At 60.7% G+C, this 26,252-nt stretch overlaps 2 protein-coding genes across 19 annotated transcripts in view; one reads left to right on the top strand and one right to left on the bottom strand.

The window, feature by feature from the left end:
- The window catches only part of ADAMTS7 (ADAM metallopeptidase with thrombospondin type 1 motif 7), a 67,839-nt gene extending 46,126 nt beyond the window's left edge, over positions 1-21,713 (top strand). For 2 of the 12 annotated variants that reach the window (XM_084968379.1, XM_084968375.1), the window contains exons 9-25: positions 3,503-3,647; positions 4,194-4,286; positions 4,665-4,810; positions 6,102-6,271; positions 6,528-6,661; positions 7,618-7,738; positions 9,181-9,425; positions 9,713-9,854; positions 11,834-11,960; positions 12,349-12,562; positions 12,873-14,210; positions 15,174-15,326; positions 15,735-15,908; positions 15,990-16,136; positions 16,977-17,139; positions 18,066-18,187; positions 19,331-21,713. In XM_084968379.1, the coding sequence (XP_084824505.1) occupies positions 3,642-3,647; positions 4,194-4,286; positions 4,665-4,810; positions 6,102-6,271; positions 6,528-6,661; positions 7,618-7,738; positions 9,181-9,425; positions 9,713-9,854; positions 11,834-11,960; positions 12,349-12,562; positions 12,873-14,210; positions 15,174-15,326; positions 15,735-15,908; positions 15,990-16,136; positions 16,977-17,139; positions 18,066-18,187; positions 19,331-19,897 (4,062 nt within the window). In that variant the 5' untranslated portion in view covers positions 3,503-3,641 and the 3' untranslated portion in view covers positions 19,898-21,713. The remainder of the gene's footprint in view (positions 1-3,502; positions 3,648-4,193; positions 4,287-4,664; positions 4,811-6,101; positions 6,272-6,527; positions 6,662-7,617; positions 7,739-9,180; positions 9,426-9,712; positions 9,855-11,833; positions 11,961-12,348; positions 12,563-12,872; positions 14,211-15,173; positions 15,327-15,734; positions 15,909-15,989; positions 16,137-16,976; positions 17,140-18,065; positions 18,188-19,330) is intronic. The other 10 variants (XM_084968376.1, XM_084968378.1, XM_084968381.1 and 7 more) reach the window with 6 other exon arrangements.
- The window catches only part of TBC1D2B (TBC1 domain family member 2B), an 87,737-nt gene continuing 82,942 nt past the window's right edge, over positions 21,458-26,252 (bottom strand). For 5 of the 7 annotated variants that reach the window (XM_021098841.2, XM_021098842.2, XM_084968387.1 and 2 more), the window contains one exon: positions 21,458-24,732. In XM_021098841.2, the coding sequence (XP_020954500.2) occupies positions 24,537-24,732 (196 nt within the window). In that variant the 3' untranslated portion in view covers positions 21,458-24,536. Of the gene's footprint in view, positions 25,204-26,252 lie in introns of all 7 variants that reach the window. The other 2 variants (XM_021098840.2, XM_084968386.1) reach the window with 1 other exon arrangement.

Below are 26,252 nucleotides of genomic sequence, written 5' to 3'. Positions count from 1 at the left end.
AGCTGCTGGAATGCATGAGGGACTTGGCTGCGGGCCTGGGGCAGGGGTGGGAGGAGAGGGCGAGAGCCTGAGCAAGCCAGGGCCTCCCAAGAGCCTTGGCAGCGAGAAGAGCTGGATGGAGGCAGGAAGATGGAGATAGATGTGCGGCTGACGGAGGGGAGCTGGGGAGAGAGGAGAAGGTCATCTCCCCAAGGTGGCCGCTCCCTCACCTCTCCATCCTGGAGGGTCAGGCAGGAGGGGATCCCAAGGCTCAGAACAGGTGCAGGGGGTGTGCTCAGATGGGGCACATGCTACCAGTCAATCCTCAAGCCCTTCTGCCCTCTATCTCCCTGTTGGGGGTGGGACAGAAGACAGGCTGTGCCCACCTAGACAGGCTGGGGGCTGGGGCGAGCACGATCCATAGAAGGAGGTGCCCAGTGGGGTTAGGCATTGTTTCTGGGGTGTGGGGGAGTCTCAGAGGCACTCAGATCACCTCCCTATCCCCACTGGACCAGAGGCTCTTCGGCTCCCTGCAAATAGATGTTTATCGGGCCTCAGAGACCCAGATGTTAGCGACTCCACTTGGTCTCAAACTTGTTCTCTTGCCGTTTCAACAAATGCTAAAGTGCCCTGTGGTCAGGAGGACAGTGGTAGAGGAGACAGTGTCCCTGTTCTCAAGACCCACACCGTCCTGGGCGGGGGTGGGGGACAGGCATGCGCTCCAGGTGCTTAGCACTGTGGCAGACAGCCCTGTGGGGTTTGTAGAAATCTGGAAAAGGGGCATCAGCCTCTCCTGGGCTCAGGGACATTGTCTGTGAGGAGGAGGCTTGGAGCTGCCCTCTAAGGATGAAGGAGCATCCTGAGCAAGAAGGGTGCTCTCGGCGTGGTGTGTGGTGTGGTCAAGGGCTGCCTGTGCGGGAGCATGGCGTGGGCTGGAGGAACGTTTCTGGAGCCTCCATGGTCATTAGCCAGTCCAAGAGGTCAACCTGAAGGACTTGAAGAGCCTTTCTGGGCTGAGAGCTGTTTTAAGGGACTCTGCTGTCTCATAAGGGACCTCTTGTTTCACGAGCTGCTATTTGGACCTGAGGCCAGGGAAGGAAGGCCCGGTTCGCTCATATGCCCTGGCAGCCAGGCTTTCTGCAGGGAGAGAGGCAGGCCTGGCTTCACCCCGTGCCTCCACCATCCAGCCCGGCCCTGGGAGGTGGTGAGGACAGGGGACACACAGGTCCTGGAGGTGATGAAACGCTCTTAGCAGTCCTCGAAGTGGGACTGACACTTCCAACTGGAGCCACCCTCTCTGTTCTGACCCCATTGGGGCAGCCCAGCTCCACTATAATTAGAGTGAGGAGGGGCCCTGAGGGGAAGGGCTGACGTGTGTCAGCAGCACGGGGATCCTGGCGGTGAGCCGATCAGAGGAAGGAAGGGCTGGCTGCTGGCCACCCGTGTGACTTCTCCCGAGTAGATGCTGCTATTTATACCTCTGTTGCTTGGGGTCACATAGGCTGTCTCAGCCTCTTGTAGATGAGGTCATGCAGGCCCAGAGAGGGTGAGGGATGGCCCAAGGCCACAGAGCAGCTATAGCTGGGCAGAGTAGAACTTGGATTTCTGATTCCCTGTATTCTAGACCTGAATATGGTCTAGAATATGGCCCTCTGAGGGCTCCTCAGGCGCCCCAACCTCACACACATATAGGATGGCCCTGATGGTGGTGGTGGTTCTGGCTGCCCAGCAGCAGATGCACAGGAGCTTGATACATGGCACATCAGCCCTGCGTCCTGGCCAGGAAACTGAGGAGCTGGATGTGGCCGGGTGGGACCTGTTGGTGTGAAGCTGAGGCACGTTGGACCCCAGTCGGAGGAGCTCCCTGGCTGGGTCTGAGTCAGAGGAGTGGACGAACCTCTCAGGCACATCCTGAGTTACATCCTGGCAGATGAAAAGGAGGAGCCCCAGGGCCCGGCTTGACCCTTCACCTGCCTCCTCCTTGCCTCTGCGGAAGCTCTGCCCCAGTGTGCAGGCCCAGGGAGACCCCAGGCTGAGGCCTGCAATCAGAAAATTCCTTTCTCCCTGCCAGGCCTCAGCTGCCATGATCTTAAACTTAAACTTGGGGCGCAGTGTTGAGGCAGGCTCGCAGTCGGATGGGAGGAGCCCTGCGCCAAGGGCAGCCCAACGAGCGGACACATGGGCACTGGCAGCCCAGCGTCCCACCCTGACCATCTCGGGACAAGTGTGTGTGTGAGGAGACAGGGGTGGTAGAGTTTTCTGCCTGGGGGTTGTGGAGCAGGGGGGAGAGTGCCTGGCCTGCGGTCATCTGGAGCAGGGCACCGGGTCCCGTGCCTGCTTATTTGGCCCATGCCCATTTTAGAGGTGGTGGTCCAGCTAGCACAGGTGGTCCAGGTGATTCTGGGTGGGGAGGGGTCCCCAGGGTCCTCAGCAGGAGTCTAGTCTCTGAGCCCTGCAGCTCTAGGTGGAGCCTGGGCCCTGCCACCGGCCTGGGGACTTAGGAGACCCCACAGACCACCTACCTTGGCCTGGGGTCACAGCTCTCGGACTTCTGCCTCTGAAATCTAGCCCCCTGGATCCCCGTGGCTGGCTGCCCTCAGCCTCTCCCCACGAGGATCTGCACGTTGGCCTGTGTCTTGACCCTCTGTTTTTGCCATCTCTTCCTTGGCCCCTAGTCCCTCTCTGTCTCTCTCTCCTGGCCAGACCCCAGCATCCATCACCTATGCCCATCTTTCCCATGCGTCCCTCATCCCTCACCAGGACCCTCTGCTCATCCTGGCTTCCTGACCAGCACAAGCCACCCTCATTGGAAAACTAAGGGCTTCTGCCTCCCCCTACCCTGCTTAGCCTGGGACCCCATGTCTCGAAGGTGCTGCCTCCCTCCTGCCGCTGCCAGGGAATCCTGGTGGAAGGCCGGCAGGAGTAAGTAAGGGAGTGACAGTGGAACGCAGGCTGGCATGCAGGGCTGCCCCTGGGCTCTCTCCCAGGTTGCTGGCAGGGCAGGGGCAGCCTTCAGGCTGTGGTCCGGGGCGGCACCGTCAGAGGCCTGCCGTTGTATCAGCTGTGAGATGATGCTCTCCAGATCCCAGGCTGAGGGGCGGAGGCTGCAGGAACTCAGAGCAGGGTCATGTAAGGGCTTAGTGGTCCAGGAGGCTTCAGGGGGAAGGGCATGATCTTGCGGGAGAGGCTTCACTGGCGGAGGAGTGGGGAGAGTGTTGGGGGCGGAAGGAGCAGTTTATGGAGAGGCCTGGCTCTGGGGAGCCTGGGTGAGCTGTTTGGCAGCTGGAGTGCCCTGAAGGTGATGGAGCAGCTGGGAGGGCCTTTAGTGCTCGCTCGGGTCATAGACTAAGCCAGGTGAGCAGGGGGGCTGGAGTTTTCCTATAAGCTTAGGGCTTTAAGCCCCTTCTTATGCCCCTTGGCCCCCCAGCCCAGCTGAGGCCTCCCTCATGGGTCTCTCAGGCTGCTTCCTTTGCCCCAGAGGACAGGCGGCCCCTCACTCTGTCCTTCTGTCCCATCTGTGCAGCCGTGGGTGGGGCCTCTGCCTGGACGACTCTCCCGCCAAGGATGTCATCGACTTCCCCTCAGTGCCGCCTGGCGTCCTGTACGATGTGGGCCACCAGTGTCGCCTCCAGTACGGGGCCTACTCTGCCTTCTGCGATGACATGGATGTGAGTGTGGGACATGTATGGACATGAGGGAGGGGGCAGCCCCCAGCAGTGTGCAGAACCCCCCTGGTCTGGGCCCAGGATACAGAAAGTGGCCTGTGGGAGAGGCCGTAGACCCAGGTCTGCATCCTGGGGGGACCTTTTACCAACTGTGGGACTTTGGTGAAGGCCCTCACCTCCTGGAGCTGGATCATAGGAGGTAAAATAAAACCCCTCCTGCGGGGTCCTGGGGAAGGTCATCCGGAGTGATGGCTGCAGGCATGTCAGAGCCCGCAGCTTCCAACTGGGGTGTTTCCCTTCAAGTAGGCTGGGGCTGGGGAGGTGTGGCTGGGCTAGGGACTGTGCTGAGCCGCCACCTCGAGCCTTGGGCCCCAGCCCAGGGCCCCCCACATCACAGGGTCCCGGGAAGATAAGTGAAGACCTCTGGGGCTTCAGTCTACAGACCCCACCAGAAGGGATTCCCAGGGGATTGGCGGGGTAGCCAGGGGCAGGGCAGGGTGTGGTACCAGGGAGGAGGTGAGGGTGCAGCCCTTTCCATCCTCTTTGCAGAATGTCTGCCACACACTCTGGTGCTCTGTGGGGACCACCTGTCACTCCAAGCTGGATGCAGCTGTGGATGGTACCAGGTGTGGGGAGAGCAAGGTAGGGGTGCCCCCGTCCAGCGTGGAGGCGGTGAGAGGTGAGATTCCCGGCTGGGTCTGTGCTCCCGGCTTGGACTTGACTCACAGACTTGCTCCTGCTCTCAGCAGACCCCCAGCCCTCCCTGGCCCGCGTCCCCATCGGCAGAGTGGGAGCCTGGGGACAGAGCTTGCTGGGGCAGTCCTCCAAGGTGCCTTTGGCGTGGAGAGTCAGCATGCAGGCTGTATTTTATTCCTTGCTCAGCTCCACTGTGGGGCCTGGGTCTTGGGTGGCTGGAAGGGGGCCTCCCCCACCCCCTTGGGCCTTCCCCGCCCCCCGCATCGCTCTCCCTGGGGCGAGGCATTCGGGACGGGCTGGCTCTACCTCTGCCTGTCTCGGTAGTGGTGTCTGAACGGGGAGTGTGTTCCTGTGGGCTTCCGGCCTGAGGCTGTGCACGGCGGCTGGTCTGGCTGGAGCGCCTGGTCCGTCTGCTCGCGGAGCTGCGGCGTGGGTGTGCAGAGTGCTGAGCGGCAGTGCACACAGCCTGCGTGAGTGTGCGCCTGGGCCCGCCGGGCCAGGGGGAATCCAACACCCTGAACAGTCAGCGATGGCAGGGACCCCGGCTCTGTCCCAGCCTCCCATTCTCATAAGTGTCCCCATAGAGGCCAAGCCTGGGTTGTCTGAAGCCACCTTGAGTCACTTTTAGGGGTGCCTTTGAGGCTGGCTCAATCACCACGGCTGAGCCCCTGGTGGAGAGGGGAACACCAAGCCTAGAGACCAGAGGGATTCATCAGAAGCCACATAACAAAGCAACAGCTGGAGGGAGGGAGGCAGGGAAGACAGTGGCTAAGAGCTTAGACCCTGAGCCTTAGATGGATCAGAGTCCATCCCCTTTCCTCTCCTTGGGTAGGACCCTCTCTTCCCCTTCTTGGGCCTCAGTTTCCAGGTCCGAGAAAGTGTATGATGAAAGTGTATGATGGGGCCACAGCAGTGCCCATCCAGTAGAGGGGTTGAGGACAAATGCAGTGCATGCAGGTAAAGCCTGGCACGCTGCAGCTGGTCTTTAGTAAGCGCTCAGTAAATACAGCCAATCGTGGCATCTGAGATACACATGGGTCCAAGGTGCAGCTGGGGACAGCTGGGAGATTTGTGTGACCTAGGGCAAGTGACCTCATTTCTCTGGGCCTCAGTTTCTCCATGTAGGTGGGGTGGTGTGAGGATTCAGAGACAGCAGAGCCCTCTTCCCTAGGCTGCCCCTGTCGGTGGCAGTGCCCCTCCTGCCTCTGGACCTCCAGGTCTGAGCTGGGTTAGGGTTGAGGTTCAGGCTCTGTGCTGGGAACAGCCCTCTTGACTGGGCTGGTGGTGCCACCACCAGGAACATGCCTGCTGACATGGGGCTGTCAGGACACTGGGTCTCATGGGCTGGACACTTGGAGTAGCCAGTGCTGGTCACACCTGCAGCTTGGCCACCTCTGTCACCAACCCTCTGTAGAGGCAACCCCAATCCCATTTTATAGATGAGAAGACTGAGGCATAGGTGAGAAAACCGAGGCCCAGAGGGGTCCAGAGACTTGGCCATGGTCACATAGTAGGTTGAGGGCAGAGCTCAGGCTTCCTGCTGCCACCTTCCCTGAGATCCTTTCAAGCAGGGAGACTGTATCTGGGCTTGAGAGTGGGCAGTGTGCCGGGAGCAGAGGGGGCGGCGGGAGCCTCTGGGTCTGGGATGCAGGAGTGGCTGCTCCTGCTGAGGGCTCCTTCGGGGTCCAGGTATGCAGTCGGTGCTCACTGTCACGGTGCACTCACCCCTCCATCCCCCCCGAACCCCAACTCTCCCCACAGGCCCAAATACAAGGGCAAATACTGCGTGGGTGAGCGGAAGCGCTTCCGCCTCTGCAACCTGCAGGCCTGCCCCGCCGGTCGCCCCTCCTTCCGCCAAGTCCAGTGCAGCCACTTTGATGCTATGCTCTACAAGGGGCAACTGCACACCTGGGTGCCCGTGGTCAATGATGGTGAGTCCTGCCATCCGTGGGGACACTGAGCCCTGGAGGGGCAGAGATGGAGAGGCTAGGATGGCCCAGGGATATAGGCACTCTGCTGGGGCTTCTGCTCTCTCCAAGGTCCCGTCCCCAAGGAGCCTCGGGCATGTGTGTGCTGCTCGGGAGCCTCCAGGCTGCCACTGATGTGTGTTGTGGAGGGGGGCTTCCTGGGGGCCTCCGTGCTTCTGCCCTGGCTGTCCCCTCATGGCTACTCTGCTTGGGCCCCCAGTGAATCCCTGTGAGCTGCACTGCCGGCCCTCGAACGAGTACTTTGCCGAGAAGCTGCGGGACGCCGTGATCGACGGCACCCCCTGCTACCAGGGCCAGGCCAGCCGTGACCTCTGCATCAATGGCATCTGCAAGGTGTGCCAGGCTAGGAGGAGGGTCTGCAGCACTGCCCGCCCAACCCCCTGCTGGGCCACCTCTGGCTCTTTCCTGGTCCCCTCTGGCCACCCTCCCAGGCTGTACCATTGGGCTCCCCTGCTTTGCCAGTGAAGCCCTTTCATGGTCTCCTGTCGCCTCTTAGCAGAGCCCCCACCACTCCTCCTGGGACTGGAGCCCCACGCACCGTCGAGCCTCACCCCCACCCCTCAGCTTCTGCCTCTGCACTTCGGCCCTCCTGCCTCCCCCCTGCTGGCTGCCCATGGCTTCTGGATGCTGGCCTGCACCAGGCCAGCCCCAGCCCGGACACCAGAGCTCAGGCGGTTGCTCGACCTCCTGTTGGTTGGATGACCTCAGGCAACAGTTTCCTCTGTGATAGGAAGGGACTGTCCATGTATCACCGGGTTAAATGCAGTCATTTAACAGGGCGTTGCAGGGCCGTGCAGGGCTCAGGGCCTGGCAGAGAGAGCGGCAGTGTTTGCTAACAATACTTAGACTTATTTCCAGCAGCAGCAGCGCCCTGTTCCCCTGCCCGTGTCCTCAGTGTGGTCTTGCCCTTGCTCCCAGGTAGGTAAGCCCCTGGGGGCAGAGGCCTGGGCTCAGAGCAGGACCAGCAGGGAACCCCCAGGCCTTTGATGTTGACTCCTGTTTGGGGGAAGCTCTTGTCTACACTGGTCCGAAGCCTGGGTGGCCTTTCATGAAGCTTTTCCGGTCTCACAGCAGGTGGGGCAGGTGGTTCTCCCTGTTTCATGTCTGAGGCAGCTGAGGCTCAGAGAAGTAGGAGGCTTTACCTGGGGTCAGAGGGCACAGCTGTGTGGGGCCCCCACCCCCTGTCTTGAGCTCCCTCCTCCCCACCCCGGCGGGCCCCTGAGACTGGGCCAGAGAGCGCTGGCAGCCCACGGCCCGGTACCAGCCGCCTCCCTCCCCATGTGTTGCAGAATGTGGGCTGCGACTTCGAGATCGACTCGGGAGCCGTTGAGGACCGCTGCGGCGTGTGCCACGGCAACGGCTCCACCTGCCACACCGTGAGCGGGACCTTCGAGGAGGCTGAGGGCCTGGGTATGGGGTGGGACTGCTGGTGGGGGCAGGGTGCTCTTGACCTAGTGGCCCTTCCTCGTCTCCCTTGAGCCCTTGCCCGCAGCCCTCAAAGTCCCCACAGTCCCCACCCAGGCTAGTGATGGATGGGAAGCAAGAAGCCGCCTTGCTGTGTCCAGGATCCTGCCAGGGGTCAGAGCACCCAGGGCCAGGTGCAGGGACCTGTCCTCACAGGGAGTCCTCCTGCCCAGGGAGCCCAGGCTGGCCATCAGGGTAATGCATGGCCTTATGAAGCGTCCGAGGTCCCCCAGCTCCACTCCCAGCCTGTTTCACCTACATTGGGAAGTGCCAGCTCTTCCCTCTGTGAGGGAGACACGGAGGTGAAGAGCTCCGTCTGACCTTTTAGAGTGACAGGGGCAGTGGAGGGAGGCCTGGGGGGCTGCAAGAGCCCTGAGGAGGAAGGTCCTGGTCTGCAGCAGTCAGGGAAGACTTCCTGTAGGAGGTGGAATCAGCTGAACTATAAAAGACTCATGTGAAAGAGGAAGAGGCATTAGCCATGGAAAAAGAGCTTGTGCCCCACAAAGTATGGAGGCAGGAAGGAGCACACGCCGTCTGGGGGCCTGTGTGTAAGGGCGGGGCTGCTGTGGGGCTTCGGCTAGTAGGCCAAGAAGCTTTGATTGCATCCCAGAGATGCAGTGCAGCATGGAAGGTGACCCTCAGACCTCAGAGTCTGATTGATAGCCCAGAAGAACCCTCTTGCACGTCGCTTAACCTCTCTGTGCCTCAGTGTCCTCATCTGTGAAATGGGGATGACAGTAGTACCTGTCTCATGGGGTTGTGACGTGTGTAAAATCCTCAGGATAATGCCAGGCCTGTGATAGGTATTACTTGGTGAAAGAACAAAAACAGATTCTGTGGGCATGAGGAGGATGCCCCAGGAATGGGCCCGGTCAGGTGGGGTTTTAGAAAGGGCGTGCTGAACCCAGGTATAGGGGGCGGCCCTCCCTTGGGACAGGGGGACCAGCTAAGGGCTCCTGGAGAGGGTGGGGGGGTGTGGATCATGGGGGCAGGACTTGAACCCTTTTGAGGCTTTGTAGATGTAGGGCACATCTGAGCATCTGTCTTTGGGGAAACTCAGACTCTTTTTTCTGCTTTTTAGGACCACACCCACGGCATGTGGGGGTTCCCAGGCTTGGGGTCCAATTGGAGCTGTAGCCACAGTGATGTGGGGTCCAAGCCGTGTCTGTGATCTATACCACAGCTTACGGCAACGCCAGATCCTGAACCCACTGAGCGAGGCCAGTGATCGAACCCGCAACCTCATGGTTCCTAGTTGGATTCGTTTCTACTGTGCCATGATGGGAACTCCAGGAAATTCAGACTCTTAAGTTAACGCAGGGGCAGGTGGGAAGAGAGATCGGGTGAGGGAAGCTGACCCTCTTACCTCCACACGGCCCCACCAACAGGGTATGTGGACGTGGGGCTGATACCGGCTGGGGCTCGCGAAATCCGCATTGAGGAGGTGGCCGAGGCTGCCAACTTCCTGGCCCTGCGTGGCGAGGACCCGGATAAGTACTTCCTCAACGGCGGGTGGACCATCCAGTGGAACGGGGACTACCAGGTGGCAGGCACCACCTTCACGTACGCACGCACTGGCAACTGGGAGAACCTCACATCCCCTGGTCCCACCGACGAGCCTGTCTGGATCCAGGTGACTGCCTCCTGGGGCCCAGGTCGAGGGGAGCACACGTGGGGTCCATGGGACCCAGCCCCCGGCAAGAGCAAGCAAAACTTAGGGCAGTCATGGGGCCTGGTCCTTGGTCCAGCCTTGTTGCTGGGGGCTCCGCCTCTGCCTCGGTTTCCCTGTCTCTCGAATGGCCCTATGATGTAGCCCCAAGTTGCAGAGGTGGCTGGGGTTGGCTCTTTTAGGATGGGCGGCAGGTCTGGGCTGGGGGAGAGGGTGTCTCGTGCTCATGGGCCCCCTGCTGCCTGCCCCAGCTCCTGTTCCAGGAGAGCAACCCCGGGGTGCGCTACGAGTACACCATCCACAGGGAGGCGGACGGCCACGGCCACATCCAGCCGCCCGAATTCTCCTGGCACTATGGGCCCTGGACCAAGTGCACAGTCACCTGTGGCACAGGTGAGGCGAGGGGTGGGCATGGCTGCTACCCGGCAAGGCCTTTGTCTCGGGCAGCAATGCTCGGCTTCAGCTTCTGGCTCATTGGTTATTTGCTGGGCTGACTGAGCTGGGAACCTGCTTCCAGACCTCCGTTCCCCCAGCTATCAAATGGGCCAGCAATAGGCCATCTCATCTCATCTCATCTCATGGGTTCCCTGGGAGAGTAACCGAGGTAGGAGGCAGGCACAGCAGATGGCCTCCCTCTTCTCATTGCTCGGCTCTGCAGGTCCTGTGCCTGTGGGTCTGCTCCTACCTGATCCATTCGTGCTGCAAAGCCTTAACCTGCAACCCAGTCAGGGTGGGCTCCTGCCCCTCCTCCAGCTCCTGCCCCTCCTCCAGCTCCTGCCTCAGATGGGCTTCCCCAAGAGCCCCTTCCTCCTTGGTGCCCTCCCACCCTTCCTGGGAGGTCCAAAGCCTGACAGTCCCTGGGCTGCTGCCCCAGGAGGAGTGTCCCCAGAGCAGGGGAGGGGAGGGAAAGGGGGAGAGAGGGAGGGAGCCGGCATGAGACACGGGTCTTCCCACCTCCCTCTGAGCCCCGTGGCCTGTGCTCCTTGTTCGCTTACTCCTTTTTAATTTTTTATAAGAAGTATGACAATGTGACTTAACTCTCACGCTCCCCTCCCTGTGGCTCCGTCAGTCTCCTGACCCTCAGTGTCGAGGGGTCTCAGTATCAGGCGTCTGGGACAGAGGCATTAGAACATTCCTTAAAGTGCTATTATGATGACAAAATGACCACCGAACCACTAAAGCAAGGTCGAAATCTTCAAAAGCTGCTAAAAGCGTCCTACCCCATAGAAGTATTGAATTTACAAGTGTGAACACAAGTACATTTGATGAGCCAGACACTGGGGAATTGTCTTTCACAAATTGGTGGCTTCCCAAGTGGACAGATTAGGCGCGTGTCGAGTGGCAGGGTCCTGATGAGTGGTGGCTGGAGCAGATAAGGGTTTATCTGTCTTCACGGACAGAAGCCCCAGGGTGCACAGTCCAAGCTGGCTGGAGGGCCCCAGACTCCCTCTCTCAGCCCCGCCGCCCCTTGTGTAGCATGAGGTGGCATCATCAGTCCAGGCAGGAAGCCAAAGGGGTAAGGGGGCCGACTCTGGGGAGGGACTTGTATGTTTTTCTCCTGGCACGACTGTGTCCCAGACCCCCTGGCTGCAAGGGAAATCTGAACAGACCCAGAATTCCACCAGGGAGGGAGGAGAGGTGTGGATGGGACACTGGAGGCTCAGGGCAGGGGCTAGTCCCTCCTCTAGGCTTGTGGGGGGAGGCAGGGTGAAGGCAGAACCTGCTGGAGTTGGTTCCACCACTGGGCCTCAGCTGGCTGTGTGTGTGGGGACAAGCACAGCCGTGCAAAGGCCCAGCGGCAGGAAGAGGCAGACGGTGTGAGCAGTGACAAAGCTAGTGTGGTGCAGGGAGCAGGGGCCTGTGGGGCCCGGAGAGGAGGCCTCGCCGGGCACTCTGAGCGGTTTCTTCTCCACACTTGCTGGGCGCCTCACCTGCGGGAGGGTGCAGTCACGGGGCTGGCGCTGGGCTGTGGTCAGATGTGGCACTGGTGGTGCTCTTACCGGGTACCAGGCACAGGCTGAGCCTGCACCTCCGTGACCACATGATCTCTTCATACATGGGCTTCAAGCAGGTCTCGTCACTCCCACTTAGAGATGAAAACATGGAGGTTCCAAGAGGTGGAGTGAGCTGCCCAAGGCCTCCCAGCTAGGAAGGTGCTAGAACCTCCACACTCCACTGTCTTCCCAGGGGCGGGATGATGGCGGGAGGACTCAGTGTGGGGAGGGCCTGCCTTCCTCATGTCAGAGGCAGTGAGGCCCTGTTCTGGAAGGGTTCTGAGCAGAGTGGGTATAGCTGTGGCTTTGGGTGCAGTGGGGCTCAGGCAGGGGGCACCTTGGGTGCCGGGCCCAGGTTGAGCCCCTGTGGCCTCCCAGGCATGCAGCGGCAGAGCGTGCACTGCACAGAGCGGCAGGCGGGGCCTGTGGACGAGAGGCACTGTGACCCCCTGGACCGGCCCGACGACCGGCAGAGGAAGTGCAGCGAGGAGCCCTGCCCTGCCCGGTGAGCCCCCCCCACCCCTGTGCCCACCAGGCTCCTGACGCCCAGGTCCCTCATGGGGGTCCCTGGGAGGAGCAGAGGGAGCTGGGCTCTTGGCCTTTCTTCCCAACCAGCACCTGGGCTCCCCTCTGCAGCCAGCATCAACTAGGGGCATCCCTGGTCACTGGTGTTTGGGTCCCTGGATAGGGATCCTGGCCACTGGTCTTGCTCCCCTGCCCCAGGGTTGAAGGTGGCAGGAGCAAAGGGGGCTGTGCCCTGTCACTGGGCTTTGGGGGCCAGGGCGCTGACCTGGACTTGGAGCCCTGGGGAATAATCCGTTGGGCTTGGACCTGACCTTGCTTGGATCCCAAGGGCCTAGTCCATGCTGATGCCGCCTGTGTGCCCCCTGCAGGTGGTGGGCAGGCGAGTGGCAGCTGTGCTCCCGCTCCTGCGGGCCTGGGGGGTTCTCCCGGCGGGCTGTGCTCTGCATCCGCAGTGTGGGGCTGGATGAGCAGAGCGCCTTGGAGCCTCCCGCCTGCGAACACCTACCCCGGCCCCCTGCTGAAACCCCTTGCAACCGTGACGTGCCCTGTCCGGCCACTTGGGCCGTAGGGAACTGGTCTCAGGTGAGCATCAGGATGGTGTCCCCAGGTCTGCCTCTCAGTCTTGGGCTATAGGGAAGCTGAGGCAGCCTCTGGAGAGCTCTTGCTGCCAGGTACTCTCGTGGGAGGGAGGCTGGCACATTTCAGGTTCAGCCCTGTCCCCAAAGGGGCTAGGATGCCCTGGGAGGTCACAGGCCACAAGTCACGGCCTTGAGCTGGTTAGGGCCAGAGAGGGCTGGCAAGGCCCTGTGCAGTGACATTTAGCAGTGGGCAGGGCTCCTTGCCAGGCCCCAGCTTCTCCTGGCCTGAGTCCCTCACCTGGCGTTCCCTTTAGTGTTCAGTGACGTGTGGGCCAGGCACTCAGCACCGAAGCATCCTCTGCACCAATGACACCGGTGTCCCCTGCGATGAGGCCCAGCGGCCAGCAAGCGAGGCTGCCTGCCTTCTGCCACCCTGCCTGCAGGCCGTGGACACGCCGGGCCCTGAAGGCTCAGGCAGTGGCTCTTCCAGCCACGAGCTCTTCAATGAGGTTGACTTCATCCCTCGGCGCCCGGCCCCACGCCCTCTGCCCCCCTCACCCCCCGAGCCAGCTGGCATGGGCAATGCCATCGGGGAGGAGGACCCCAAGATGGGCCTGCCTGGGCCTGTGTTTGTGGATGACTTCTACTATGACTACAATTTCATTAACTTCCATGAGGACTTGTCCTACGGAATCTTCGAGGAGCCTGACACGGACCTGACAGGGGATTGGATGCCCCCACCCCTGAGCAGTCCTCCTGAGCCCCCCACGGGCACTCCCGTGCCTGCCACAGAGCCTCCTGGGGCTGAGAAGGAGGGGGCTGTCCCCGGGCCCCGCTGGGCTGGTCACTCCCCTCCCCCGCCCTCGGAGCAGACCCCTGGGAACCCCCAGCTCAATTTCTTGTCTGAGGAGGATGCCCCCATTGGAGCCCCGGACCCTGGCCTCCCCAGCTTACTTTGGCCCCCAACTCCAGTCAGCCTGGAGACGCCCGTGCCCCCTGGCAACCAGACCAGCTTCCCTGGAGGGGAGCACAGCCAGGGCCAGCCACCCCTGCCCCCACCCCAGGGGGAGAGGACCAATGAGGTTTCCGAGGATGATGACGAAGCCACAGGCCACAAAGCACCGTACCTTCCCCAGAAGCCCAGCCCCACGTCGCCCCCTTTGCCCTCCATCAGCACCACCCACTCTTCAGGTCCCAACATGGTAGAGCTGTGGACAGGCAAGGTTGTGGCCTGGGACCCAGCCCTGGACAGTGGCCTGGGGCCCCAACCTCCTCCCACAGCCGCTCTGCCAGACACATGGGGCACGGACAGCCCCCTGGAGCCAGGGAGTCCCACCCTTTCAACCCCGAGAATGGCTCTACAAGATCTGCAGACAGGGGCAGTGCCAGGAACTTTCCTTCGGACAGCCCCAACTGGCCTAGGAAACACACCTTGGGTGACTGCCCTTAGCCCAGGACCCTTGGGCCAGCCTGAGTCCCCCAACTCTGATGAGTCCCCAGGCCCTGTGCTCCTGTCCATACCAGCTCAGGACAGTCTGGCCAACAGCAGCAGAGCCCCTGCCCCGCTGGTCCCCAGCCCGACTGAGGCGGAGGCCCCTGTGTACCTGCCAGCCGCCAGGAACGCCAGCTGGGAAGTAGGAAACTGGAGCGAGGCAAGTGGTGCGGGGGCAGGGTGCGGGTGGGGGGGTGAGCAGGACCCTGGAGGTGAGCAGAGCCTTGTCTGTCTGCCTCCCAGGGAACTGACTGCCTGTGGTGGCCACAGGCTCTGTAAACAGGGAGGAATGTTGCCCGGCTCGGTCATCCTGCCCTCTGTGTCCTCCTGGGGCCAGTCTGCCCATCAAGCCTCAGTTTCCCTTCTGAGCAGCAGGGCAGGCAGGGGTATGTGGCCCTGGATGCCCAGAGCTCAATCCTGAGCAGCACAGGGGGCGGCTGGGAGGGCAGGGCAGGCACGGCAGGCACAAATGAGGGGCAGCCAGGAGGAATGTTGCTCTTGTGCTATGGCTTGCATGCTCCCAGGAGCAGGGAGCTCACCCCAGACAGCTGTGTTGACAGGGAAGCCTCCCACAGCCCCCAGGCCCGGTCCTGCTCAGTGGTCCCACCAGGGTTTGCCAGGGCTCTGCCTGGCTCCTCCAGGTTCAGCTCCATCCTTGCCACCTGGCTGTCCCCTCAGTGGCTCCACTTGCTCCATCAGGGGCTGTGAGGGCCTGAACTGCATGGAAAAGAGCCAGCCTGTGTCCTGCAGCCCCTCTCCCACCCAGACAGCCCCAGATTGTCACCGTAGGGGAAGTGAGCTGCCTCTGTTCAGATCCCTGGTTTTGGTGTTGGAGGGACAGGCTGAGGCCCACTGAGGAAGCACACTTCCTTCCCAGTGCTTCTGGGAAGCAGTAGGACATCAGGGCCACTGCACATGTGTGTCCTGTGAGCAGGGACTGTTGTTAATTGCTAGGGGATTTGACTTTCTATCTTCATGGTTCCCTTGGGAGATGGATGGAGGAGTCCACTCTGCAGATGAGGAAACTAAGGCACTAGGTCCACTTGATGGGCAGCCCCCTGTCGGAGGAGCCGGAGGGAGCAGTGATCTGTCTCCTCATGGCCTCTGCGTCCTCTGCCCCCAGTGCTCCACCACGTGTGGCCTGGGTGCCGTCTGGAGGCCCGTGCGCTGCAGCTCCGGCCGGGAGGAGGACTGCATCCCCGCTGGCCGGCCCCAGCCTGCCCGCCGCTGCCACCTGCGGCCCTGTGCTGCCTGGCATACAGGCAACTGGAGCAAGGTGCGTGGGCACGGAGAAGGTGGGCGGCCTCAGGCTGCAGGGTGGAGCCCTGGGGCCCATGGCCTGTCTTGGGATCAGCCACAGCCACCAGTGAGGACTGGGGAGGGCTCTGTGCTGCGTACCTTCGTACTTGAATTTCTAGTCTCTTTCCAGTCATTGCACCTTCGTGAGGCTTGGCCCACCCCAAGCCTTCTCCGTTGTCTTTGGGGTTTCACTTTCTCCTTGTTCCTCTCCTCCATCTGTCCCCTCCTGGGGCAGCCCCTGGCCAGGCCGCCTGCCGCCCAAGGCTGACCAGCTCTGACCTCTCACTGGGATTCTTAAGGGACTTGCCCTGGAGGGGGTTGGGGGCCCAATGCCCACCTAGCCACAGCCCTCACGGGGTCCACACGCGTGACCCTTGGCCTTCAGTGCTCCCGCAGTTGTGGCGGGGGTTCTTCCACGCGGGACGTGCAGTGCGTGGACACGCGGGACTTCCGGCCACTGCGGCCCTTCCACTGCCAGCCGGGGCCTGCCAAGCCGCCTGCCCGCCGGCCCTGTGGGGCCCAGCCCTGCCTCAGCTGGTACACCTCTTCCTGGAGGGAGGTGAGGCCTGGGGCTCTGGGATGGGGGTGGGGGTGTCCTCAGACCCGGGCAGCGCCCACACCCCTTTCCCTGCCCTCCCAGTGTTCTGAGGCCTGCGGCGGGGGCGAGCAGCAGCGTTTGGTCACCTGCCCAGAGCCGGGCCTCTGCGAGGAAGCGCTAAGACCCAACAGCACACGACCCTGCAACACCCACCCCTGCACACAGTGGGTGGTGGGGCCCTGGGGCCAGGTGAGCAGGCAGGGTAGGAGGGGGGCACCTTTGTTCACCTGAGGAGTTGAGTGTGCACTGTGTGCCCGGCTCTCTGTGATCAGTGGGGTGACCAGTGGTGGCCCGACGAGGTCCCCACCCTGCTATGGCTGATGGCTGCCAAGGAGGCAGACTGAAAACAAGAGACGTGCGCCATGGTGTCGGGGAAGGTCTTCGGAGGAGGGGACTTTAGAGCGAGACCAAAGGGTCAGTGATGTGAGGGAGGGGTGTGCAGGGTCCTGGGGCAGGAGTGACAGGTGCTCAGGGGACTAAACAAAGAAAGGCCAGGCTGGCCAAGGGGGGATGAGTGTGGCCAGCGAGGCCTCGGGTGGGCAGGACCTCTTCCTGCCAGGCCTGTTTGGAGCTCACAGGTTTAGAAATCTCAGTCCTTGTCCCACTGGCTGCTGAGGGACCCCGGGAAGGCCGCTTTGGCAGGCCTTGGTCTTCTCATCTGTAAAACGGGGCTTCGAGGATTAAATTGAGTCATGTAACAAGGGACTTAGCACATGGCCTGGCACAATGTTGGGCACAGGTTAAATTTATCTTTACGAGATTTTAAACAACATCAGACCCCAATTGGTAACACAAGGGCCTGACTCAGGATGGTGGGCCTCGTGTCCACTGCCCTGCAGCCCCTCCCAGACCTCTCAGGCATGTCCCGTCTTGTGGGGGGCTGGCAGCTTCCCCCCCGTCCTTGGGCCCTCCTCCAGGTCAGGACTGACCTTCTAAGGAGCCCAGCCTCCTAGCGAAGGCAGTGGCTGCCCGGATGCCCCCCTGCAGGGCAGGCCAAGGGCAGGCTCACCCCTGCCCCGCTCCCTGCAGTGCTCAGCCCCCTGCGGTGGCGGCGTCCAGCGGCGCCTGGTCAAGTGCGTTAATACCCAGAGTGGGCTGCCCGAGGAAGACAGCGACCAGTGCGGCCACGAGGCCTGGCCCGAGAGCTCCCGGCCTTGTGGCATCCAGGACTGCGAGCTCACAGAGCTGCCACGTGAGTGCCCCGACGGCTCTCGGTGGGGAGATGGGGGTCCTCAGGCCATTGGGCACCAGCTGAGGGGGAGCCTTGGAGCAACTGGGGCTGTGCTGGGGTGGGGGCCCAGGGGAGTCGTCCCCCCGCGGGCAGCTTTGTTGAGTGCAGGGGAGGCATGGAGGTTGCAGCCTCAGCCCCTAATCTGTGTGTGACCCCAGGCAAGCTCTTTTCCTTTCTGGTCTCAGTTACGCGCCTGCCCCCAGAATAAGGCTGGGATGTCCCTGAGACAGGGCCGCAGGCAGGGGTGAGCCCAGCCCAGGCTCTGGCCTGTCCGCTTCCTGGCCAGGGGAGGGCTGCCCGGAATGAGCAGAGGAGCCGCAGGAAAGGGCCTCCCTCCTGGGGTCCTGCGAGCTCCCAGCAGCGGGTGGCTTCCTGGCCAGCTGGGTCCTCCTGGAGGAAGAGCCTCTGCCAGAGGGGGCTCTGGACACACACACACACTTCCTTCCTGCAGCATAGCACCCCCGCTGGCCCCATCCAGCGGTGCTGAGCACAGAAACTGTGGTCCTGGAGTCACTCCTGGCCACCCCACATCCCTGTCCAGGCCGCCACTCTTAGAGTGTAAAGGCACAGACGACCCCTGTTCTCCTAAGTCAGGTCTTAAGGGGAAGGGCCCGGGACGTGCTCAGAGAAGGCTGGCTGCTTCCTTTCCCTCGTGGTCACCGCATCGCCCCTCATGAGGTTAGGAAGAGCGCCTCGAGCTACCTCTGAAAGTCATGAGAACCCAGCAGCTTCTGTGCTTATCACGTCTGACCCCTGCTCCTAGGACAAGGTCCCCCCAGGACAAGGTCCCCCCAGACTGGCTCCTTGGCAGTCCTTGGACAGGCCCAGCCTAGCTACTGCTGTGCTTTGCTGCCCATGCCACTGGCCAGTGTGGTCTTCCTGCCCAGGTCTCCTTACCTCGAGGCCCAGCAGAAATCCCACCCACCCTGAGCACCCTGCCCTCAGCATCCATCCACCGAGCGCCTCAGCGCCTCCCGCGCACAGCCTCAGGCTGGCTGCTGGTGCCCAGGTGAGGAGTCAGGGGCGGAGACCAGCCAAGGAAGTGACTGCATGTTGAGACCCTGGAGTCCCCAGGATGTTTTGATGCTCTGTGGGGCTGTGTGGCAGGACGTTTGGAAAGCCTGTTAACTCCAGGGTGTGTAGTCATCGTGCTGAGGCAGCGGACACAGCTTGGCCACATCCGTTGGCCTGTGGAGGTGGGGCTCTGGAGAGGTTAAGAAACTGGCCTGAGGTCACACAGCAGGAACAGGTCTGCAGCTGCGTATGTTAGAGCTGCTCCCCAGAGCCACAGTGGAGGAGCCAGCCTGCTGCCTTGTGCCCTCTGCTGGGACCCAGGAATGTCCCAGGGCTGCCAGTTGCCTTCCTGCTTCTCTTCCCCTGGGGTGTCAGCTGGAGTGAGCAGGGCCAGGCGGCAGCTGGGGGCTGTCAGAGGCGGCGGGCGCAAGGCCAGGAGGCTGGAAGCAAGCCGCGTCCCAAAATAGCTTTGATAAGCACAGGGCAGGAGAGCCTGCCAAGCCTCAGCCCCGGACAGGCACAGCCGGCCTGCAGCCTTCCTCTGGCCACCCTCAGGAGGCCTGGGTTCCGCTGATGGGCTCTATGGTCCAGGTCACACCTGCTCTCTCTGGGCCTCAGTGCTTGGCCTGGCTGATGAGACCTGGTATGTGACCCACAACTGAAGCTGAGTATTACCCATGTGGCTGCAGGGGGTCAGGGAGGCCTGACAGGTGCCTTTGGGCAGAGGGAGGTGGCAGGGCTGGAGGGCAGAGGCCGCTGTAGGCTGGCCTGAGGCACCTGGGACCTTAGTTGACATGTCAGGTTGCTGGAGTCTGCGGGGACAGAGAGGGGTGGCAGGCCCCTTGACTTCTCATGAGCACTTTCCTCTGGAAACCTGAGCCCAGCAGTGCCAGTGCTCCAGCCCTGAAGGTGGGGGCCAAGGCCAAGTGGGACAGACTAACAGCTGGAGATCTGCAACTCAGGTCCAGGGGAGCCCCTCTGGAAACAGCAGGCCGATGCTTCGGTGGTGGCTGCAGGTCCCCTTAAGGCTGCTGAGGGGCAAGGAGAGGGCCTTGGTCAAATCTCAGGGAAGCCATGCCACTTGGGTACAGGCAGGAACGGGGCTGTTCTGGTGTCTTGACCCTCCCTCTGCCCCCAGGCTGTGAGCGCGATCGCCTGTCGTTTGGTTTCTGCGAGACTCTGCGCCTGCTGGGCCGCTGCCAGCTGCCCACCGTCCGCTCCCAGTGCTGTCGCTCCTGCCCCCTGCCCGGCCACGGCGCCCCCTCCCGTGGCCATCAGCGGGTCGCCCGCCGCTGACCCACGGCCCAGCCCAGCCAGGATTCCCAGATCGACAGACACACAGACCTCAGCGCCCAGCATGGGCCGCGGCGGAGCCCCTGTCCCTCGCGCCCTCATGGTGCTAACCCGCCCCTGCCAGCGGCAGGCTGGGGACCCCTCCCCTCAGAAAAGGTATTTTTTTATTCTAACAGTTTGTGTAACAATTTATTATTATATTATTATTATACATAAACGAGCATCTACTGTTTTGAAGTGCAGCTTGGCTTCCTCTTGGGCGGGGGGATTTGAGGTCAGAAACTCCAGCTCTGCCGCAGCAGAGACACCGCCTTTTCATCTCCACCAGGGGGAGAGGGCGGCTGAGAAGCCCGCAGGACAGGGCCCTGGGGGCAGGAAGGCCCAAAGGGAAGGCCGAGGCCTTGTGAGCTGAGGGCTGCTTCCCAGACAGGTGTGCTCAGGGCCTCGGTGGGTTGGATGAGGGGTGGTGGGAAGCTTTTCTAGGCACTGGGAGCAGTTTTCAGAGGCCTGGGGGGATGGTCCCTACTCACCATCCTTCCACACCCCTTAACTTCATGCACCCCACCCGGGGCCTTGGCGAGGAGGCTGGGGAAGGCCTGCCACTAGCTCCATAAAGTGGCCTGTGCAGGCTCCCTGGCCCTTACCTCTGGCCCTGTGCCTTGGACTTGACCGTTTTACCATGTCCTCCCAAGTTCTACTCCTGGACAGGGTTCGCCCCCTTCTCCAGATGGGGAAACACCACTCATGTTCTGTTCTCGGGTGTCGGCCACTCGCAGAGCGTGATGGGAACTGGTGGTCCTGGAGCTGAGTGTGGGGGGCATGAGGGCACTTGCCCTGGGCCCCATGGCTCCTCGTGGCTTGCTGTGTGTTCTGAGTGGGGTGGGGGTTGGGGGGACCCTGAAAATCACTCCTTGGGGACAGAGACCAAGAAATAGTATCAGAGGCTGAAGCAGTTGACAAGTGTCTCCCAGGACAGGACTGGAGTTAGAAAGGTGCTGTCTCTGATCCCACATCACACCCTATTTAGTCATGAGCACATTCTACGGGGCTGGAGTGAGTACCCTACTTTGAGATGAGAAGCCCAAGGCTCTGAGAGGGAGGGGTCTGGCCCAAAGCCATGCGCCCGGACCGTAGGCCTTGAGCGCCCACCTCCCGCTGTGACTAGGTGGGAAGGTGGCCCTGAGCAGCCCCAGGGTAAGTCTGCACAGAGAGTCCCAGCAGCACTGCACTGTCCGAGGGTGGAGGGGTGTCAGGCTTGCTTCCTGTCTGTGTTTGCAGCAGCCGGCTGGCCCAAGGAGGCCCTGGGGACCCATGCTCTGAGAAATGGCTTCCCAGAGCTTTCCAAGGTCACAAGCGCAACCCCTTACAAGGGACAGGAGCAGGGCCCCTGACCCACACAGCCAGCAGGGGCTACCAGTTCCAGCTATGCCATTGCTGTTGTGCTGTGACCTCAGGCATCCACAGCCTCCCCATCTCCTCGCCTGCTCTGTCTGGGAGTCCTCACTGGCTCCCCCCACCGTCGTCACACTGCGGAAAGACACTGGGTCTTAATCATTCTCATGTGTTTTTCCAACAATAGGGGGTGAGGGGAGTGGTGTCCCCGGTGGCAGCTGGGCCTGAGCTGTCAGCCCAGGCAGGAGGCAAACAACCCATGACTCAGGCAGAGCTCGTCACAGCTGGTGGGAGGGGGGTGCCCGCCTCCCTGTGGCTGCTTCAGCTCCTGGCTCCCCGCCCACCCAGAGCCCCCAGCCCTCACCTGCAGCCTGGACATGGTCTCAGGGCCTCCCAGGGCTACCACTGCTGACAAAGGCACACTGTGTCCCCCCCCCACACCCAGAGCAGCCAAGAACAGGGACGCAGAGACACCCAGCTGGAAGGTGGAGAGCGCCCCCCCCCCCAAAAGCCTGCCCCACCTCTGAGCCCTGGGGGCTGAGTCTCATCACAAGTTCTAGCTGCACTTCAAACCAGAACATTATACAAATTAGTAGTTTATTTTGCCTTTTAGTATGACAATTCCAAAATTTAACCTGAAGGTAAGCACAGAAGCTGCTGTGACAAGAAGGAAAGGGTCACTTGGCAATGCCCCGAGGCCTCCAGTGCCGCACCCAGCCTCCTGCCTGCGAGGACAGCCCCAGGCAGACCCAGCTGCCCAGCACGCAAGCAGGAAGGCAGCACTGTGCAAAGCGAGGAGGGATTTGTGCAATAATACAAACATTTAGTTAAACCCAGACTGGCTATTTGCCTGGAATACTTCCTATATCGATATAATGTAGTTGAAACCAGGATTGTTCCCAGCAATCAACAGTCTTGGCTGCTGCCGGACCGCTGTCAGCATGACTGCAAGTAGCCCACGGCTACCTGGGGTACGAAGTGGGCCCCCACACACAAAAGGGGACGTCAGTGACGGTCCAGCTAGAGGCCAGAGACTGCACAGAGGTGAAGCGCATTCCAGAGGCTCAGGTTTACATAAATACATATGAGGGAGTCGTGCACACAGAAGAATTTGTTATATAAAATAGACGTACATAATCTAGAAAACTTTGATAAAAATAGCCTATAAAAAAATAAACTGTAGTGAAAATATACAAAAGTAAAAAGTATTAACAAATGTTCAACCCATAAAAAACAAAAACCCACCAAGAGGAAAGCTGGAGGTGCCCACCTGGTGTGATGAGGGCGGCTCCCCTTGGCCGTGGAGTGTGCATCTGGGAAGCAGGCTGTGGGCTGCAAGGCCCACCTTGCAGGGGCCCCGGGCTGAGGCAGCCCCTGTCAGAGGGCCCCCGACGGGCGCACGAAGGGTACCGAGCAGCTCGTTCCTCAGCGGCACAAGGGGAGGGGGAGCAAGCCCTACGGTTCTAGAGGAAGGAGTGGGCTCCATCCTATTCCCCCGAGTGGAGTAGGGCCAAGCATTCCCGCCCCTTGGACACCCAGTGCTTCATTCCAGAGGAGACCCTCCAGGAAAGCGTTCCTGGCCCCTTTCCTCCCCCATCTCTCCACTCACCCTTGCCAGCTGCCTGGTCACTGATAGTAATCGCCTGGGTAACACCCCACCACCACTCAGGGAATGGCCACACACTGGGCTCTAGCCATACACGGCAGGCTCCTGGGCCCAATTCAGGTGCGTTTAAGGCGGTTCTGTTCCTATAGGCAGCCGTTCAGCCCCCAGGACGTGGCAGTCCCAGGGGGAAAATCAACTTGGGAACTAAAGTCTCAAGGAAGATGGAGCTGATCTGTGGGACCCCAGCTCCACTCTTCCTGCACCTCCTGGGCTACTGTCCCCTAGGCTGACGGCAGCTGTGGGAGGTGGGCTGCAGCCCAGTGGTCCTGCGGGGGTCTGCGCATAGAAGTGAGGCTGCAACATCTGCCTTGGAGCGACCCAACTCCCAAGGCAGCTTCCTCCTGACAACCTCAGACAGCTACTCCCAGAGACCAAAACAATGAGAAAACACATTTCTGATATTCGAAAAGAGACTAAAGCTTTTGGCTACATATAGAGGCCAACTCCCTCTATACAGTGAAAAACCCAATTAACCAGCTTAACCAAACAGAAAAGCTAAGCTCAATCCTTACTATGCTAACTGCTAGAAGACCGACACTTAAGAACCATGCTCTGAAAAAGGCACTTCTTCAGATTACACTGTTTCAATAGTCTACGCATGTTTAATATCAGCTAAGGATTATTTCCAAGTTTTTCCAGGTAGTGTAAAAACAAACAAACAAAAAAACCCATTTAAAATCGTTTCTTTCCTATTCTTTCCTATTGAGTAATACTGTCCAGGAATCGTGCTCTCACACATCAGGCTGGTCCACAGAGTGATTAAGCAAGAACAACCTCCACTGCACAAAGCCCCTGCCAGGCCTTCAGAAAGGTGGTGCTCAAAGTCCCAGCACTACCTGGGCAGCCTGACTTGCTGGGGACAACAGGCGCCCCACAGGGGAGGGCTGCCTTGTCTCAGGGAGGGGAGGACAGCTGCCGAGAACAGGATGCTTCTGTGTGGTGGTGGGAAGGGGACACGTCCGGGAGGGCTCTGCAAAGCTCTGACCCCAAGCAAAGTCTTCCCAGCTGCAAGTCCTGGCAGTGGCCTCCCTGCCACCCTGGCCTGGCGGAGACACTGAGCACGGGCTCTTCCCGAGGAAGCCATGGGGTCCGGCAGTCCAGCAGTGTTCACACTGCCACTGTACCACTGCCCTGCAGAGCGCCCCCAGAGAAGCTTCCTCCCTCAGCCAAGCCTGGCAGGGGTCGGGGTGGGGGGGTAGGGGGCTGCTTTGTAGGCTCATGACCCACAGGTTCCTTGGAATCCCATCCACATGTGAAGAAGGAGCCAAGAGTCAACACTCAGATGGAAAGGGGAGCTTTGCACAGAGCCTCGTGGCCCGTGTGGGCGGAGTGAGTTGCGGGGTGGGGGGTGTCTGGAGGCTGTGCATGAGAGGGGAAACGCTGCGCCAGAAACGGGGGCATGGCTGGCCGTGTGGAGCCGCCAGCAGAAAGAAGGCCTGTGGACAGAATTTCCACAGGCTGCTTCGGCACACGGGATGTGCTTGCTTTCCTAAGGTTTTTTCCCACCAACCTTTATGCCACCGGAAGCAGTCAGACTCTGGCTCAGGAGTGTCTGAAGTGCAGTGGGCATCCTCCCTGGCAGCCATTCAAAAAACACCCACGGCCGCCCACCAGGTACAGGACACCACGGGGGAGATGGCCGAGGTAAGGTTTTCTAAGCAAGACACAGCAACACAGCCGACAGATGCTGTAAACAGACTCTTGGAAGCAGCTGACTGTAAGCTGGTGATGACCCACCAGGCAGAAAGCAGGGCAATGCGAGCGCCAGAGGCCGCGGCGTGGGGATGGCTGTAAACAGATGAGCCCCCACCCCGAGTGGGAATGAGAAAGTGCAGTGTGGCTCTGACATCTGCCCAGCAGACGTCCAGAGACCACGGATGTGACATTCGGGCTTTGAAACGAGCAGACACGTCCCCGCTATTCACCTTTTTGGCACACTTTGGTTGTGAAGGCAAGAAGAGCAGCGTCGGGGTGGGTGGGGGTTGGGTGGCGCTCAGGTGTCCTCTTCCTCGTCGCTGACCAGCTCGCCCTTGTCAGGGCTGGTGTCCCGTTCACGCAGGAAGTCCTCCCGGATGGCCTCCAGCTCTGTCAGCTCCAGCCGGACCTTCTCCAAGTGGTAGGCACGCCGGTTCCGGATCTGGCGCAGGGGGAATGGGTTCAGGTCCCCAAAGGAGATGCTGATCAGCTTCCTGGCAAGACACAGACGGAGCACGTCAGGGAGGCTCAGGCAGTGCTCACCCACAGCCCTCATTTCAGCCCAGAGGCCTGAGGGCACGGGGAGTCCAGCTCGGAGGGCTGTGCTCTTGCAGGGGCAGGCTCACGTGGTGGCCTGAATCCAGACACCAGCTCCACCAGGCACTTCCTGTGTGACACAGAGCAGGTGAAGTGCCCTCTTTACAGCCTCCAATTCCATATCTGTACATCGCATAATTAATGGGTTCCTTGGGTTGCTACCCGTGGGCACTAGGACGGTGTCTGGCACTTGCTCAGTGACGGTGGGGGCCACATGCCTCTGACTCTTTGGAACCAGCAGGAGGCCTTGCGCAGGGTGTGCTTGGGAAGACTTGCCAAGCTGATGGCTGGGGAGTGAACGGATGCACGATGCCTGGGCAAGCCTGGGGGTAACTGGCAGACCAGTCAGTGGCGTGGCAAGATGCAGTCTATGGAGAAAAAGGGTGGTTTATGGGTTTTGTACTTCCCCCAGATCAAGGCACCCAGCTACAATAAACATTTAAAAATCATGGTAATTTGCCCCTAACCACTGGCCAATGGTTTAATAAAAACAGGGCTAAAACGTGCCCTGAGGCCTGGCAATGGCTTCCAGCTGTCTCGGGCCACTGCAGAAGCCAGCTCCTCCAGCACTAAGCAGCAGGGAAGGAAGGCCCTATACACTTACAAACCCCAGGAGAAGCTGTGATGAAACAGAAATGTCACAGGACTTCCTCCTGCCTCTGTCAGAAAACAAACATTTGCTCCTGCTACTCCTCAGTCACTCGGGAGGCTTTACCATGACGCATACATAAGAAAGGTCACACGCCCTTGGCATTCCTTCCTCTCATGCTTTTAACCACCCTCTCCTCGGGCCTCACTCCAAGCCAGGGGGTGCTCCTGCAAGAAGGGAAAGGGCCAGAAAGGCTGGCTTTAAGGCCCGGCTCCCCGGAGCATGTTCTAGAACTCGTGAGTGAGAGAGGCTGGAGCCCAGCCATCACTCAGCGTGGGTCTCTGTGAAAAACAACACTGGCCGGGGACTGGGAACCGGGCCGTAAGACCAGCCCCTTTTCTCCGACAGCCGTCAGTCACAGGCTCCGTATACCTGGGATGGAGGTGCCCCAGGCCCTTCTCTGCTGCAGAAAGCACTGAATCAAACTGATACCGGTCACTGCCGATTGAGGCCTATCAGCGCAGGCTGGGCAGCACGGGAGATGACACACCGCCTCTGCCTGGGCCTGGAAGGTCCAGTCTAGAGATGAGAAAGTGCCCTGTGCCCGCCAAGTTCAGAAGATGACGCTCAGCACGTGAAAGGTGCCTCGAAGTCTTGATTCACAGATTGGTCTAAGCTTTTCTCACCCACACCCCTGACCACATCTGACTCAGAATGCCCTACCTCCTCCTTGGCAGAACCAATCCATGGAGGCAGGATCAATGTTCCTTGGAGCCGCTGGTCTGGGGAACTTACTAAAATACTGGGCCCCAGTCCAGAGGGAGGGCC

The sequence above is a fragment of the Sus scrofa genome, chromosome 7, assembly GCF_054392235.1.
Source record: "Sus scrofa isolate SSC_HxYL_T2T_F1_AM1 chromosome 7, Sscrofa_HxYL_maternal_Yorkshire_Landrace_v2.0, whole genome shotgun sequence".
Classification (NCBI taxonomy): Eukaryota; Metazoa; Chordata; class Mammalia; order Artiodactyla; family Suidae; genus Sus; species Sus scrofa.
Note: the sequence above shows the minus strand (reverse complement) of the source record. Positions and strands in the feature narration are given on the sequence as shown.